At 39.9% G+C, this 2,077-nt stretch overlaps 1 protein-coding gene across 1 annotated transcript; it reads right to left on the bottom strand.

The window, feature by feature from the left end:
- Positions 1 to 1,520, bottom strand: abracl (ABRA C-terminal like; the record flags this gene model as incomplete). The annotated part of the gene is made up of 2 exons (XM_080745204.1): positions 1 to 362; positions 1,460 to 1,520. The coding sequence occupies 2 exons, from the start codon at positions 1,518 to 1,520 to the stop codon at positions 178 to 180; spliced, it is 246 nt and encodes an 81-aa protein (XP_080601330.1). The 3' UTR covers positions 1 to 177.
- Between the last annotated feature and the right edge of the window lie 557 nt (positions 1,521 to 2,077).

The raw sequence follows: 2,077 nt of genomic DNA, 5'->3' as shown, positions 1-2,077 counted from the left end.
TTCGGCACCCTTCAGTGTTTAACTGCCACAAAATATTGATAATATACCAGCAAGTATTATGTCTGCTTTTTGGCACTCTCACAGACAGTTCACAGACGATTGCTCAAAGTATTTGAGAGGATTTCATTTGAGCCAGATCTGCCGGGTGTGCGGTCTGACGGCGGCTGCCTGCTGGTCTCAGTCCTGGAGCAGGATGACATCGACGTCATCGTGGACCCCCTGGAGGAGCAGCTCTCCCTGGAACGTTATCACTTTCCTCTTCTTGGCGGCCTTGAGGGTTCCCACCAGGGCCTCGAACAGGTTGGCACATTTATCGTCACTGAACAGCACTCCAAACTTGACGCTCATGTTTCCATCTGCATCTGAAATGACATTTTAAATAGATATTTTAATTGTCTTCTTTAATAGTTGAGCCGCGTGCGAACTGAGGCAGAGCTACTGTAATTTGTTTGACTGTCTGCATATCACTTGTCAAATCTGTCCACCAGGGGGTACTGGAAACTCAGCTCAACTAGGCTCACCTCTAGACTGCCTTAAGACAGTACAGTGGAAATCAATAAGCCAGAAAGACTGGATGGAGACACAATTAAGCAAGAAAGACTGGATGGAGAAGGAGCAGCACAGGAAATTTGCACAACTCCTCTGTCTCAAGTGTAAATGTACGTATGTTCCATGAAAGATTGTTTTTCATGGATTGTATTTTTGCCCTTTGGACATTTTGAAAGACAAATGTACATACCCAATACATTGACATTAAATATTGTTGACCCATTTAATGTGAGCCTCCTGTCAAAACAATAACTTCCATTGTTATTAAGTGTTGACCCACTTAATGAGAACCTCCTGTCATAAACAACTATCAGATGCCACAGGCTTTACAGAAACACCTAAAAATATGAGAATGAAGTTGTACAGAAATCATTTTAACCAACTGTGATTGATGTGTCAAACAGCAAGATGATTGAGTGTTATAAACATGTAGGGAGTACTGCATACATAATGAGTGTTTGCATATGTGTTTGTGTGTGAGAGTCTGAGAGAACATAATAGAAAGAAAAGATGTAATCAATATAGCTGTCTCAAAACTGGTGTAACATGACAAGCATCAGTGAAAGAGAAGCAACAATGGACAATGGACTGTAGGCCTACAGTCCACAGTCCACAATACATCCCCCTGTTGTCACCAAGTCACCAAGCCTAACGAGGCCTAGGGATAATATTTTGTCATGATTTCAGAGAAAAATACTTAATTGCATAGTGTAAAAGTATATGGTAAAGTGTAATATACCATAATATTATACTAATGTTTGGTCTATTTAAATAGCTTTGGTCCACAGTGGCCTTGGTTTGTATCTTTCTCAACAGTGTTGTGATCAATATTAGTAGTAGCCTATAGATGAGAATAAGTCATATTACTTTTATGATGATAGACACATAGATTGTCATGTAGCCTACTTACTTTTGCTGCCAAGGCGCTGAATCTCTTCCTTGAGCAAAGATATTTCATGTTCGACATTCATCGTTACTACAGGAGGAGACAAAATCAAAATTACAGCACTTTTAATACGTGAACTGCTTAAACAAAGAATTCAAGACGTTTAAGAATGCCAGCTTTGTTACATTACTAAGCAAGGGAGTGTGTTAAGGGGGTATTTTACTGTGTGAATGAGTTTGAATTGATTGAATCTCTGAGCAAGTTGAGCAACAGCAGCTGAACAGGACAGGCTGCATACTGTGTGAGGTAATTCATTTAACGTGTTCCAACGTGAGAACATCAATGCGGAAGTGGATGCACACAATGAAGACAGATTGTTCCTGATCGCTTATTCTCAATGAAACAATGTTATACTAAACTGTGATCACCTGGGCGCGATAAATATGAATTCATATGAATTAAACGCGTGACAAAACAGTGGTAAATGTTAGATAACAAAAGCATGCTGATTGCTGAATCAACCGGCGGATTCCATAGGGAGGATGAGGACTGAAACAATCCTGTAGAATTAGAAAGTCTGCGATTATAATTATAGTCGTTGAATAATTTACACTAAAGCATCCGACTGTTCTTAATGCACCG

Source organism: Nannobrachium achirus, assembly GCF_963921795.1.
Source record: "Nannobrachium achirus genome assembly, chromosome: 16".
Lineage (NCBI taxonomy): Eukaryota > Metazoa > Chordata > Actinopteri > Myctophiformes > Myctophidae > Nannobrachium > Nannobrachium achirus.
This window is presented reverse-complemented; position numbering and strand designations above follow the sequence as displayed.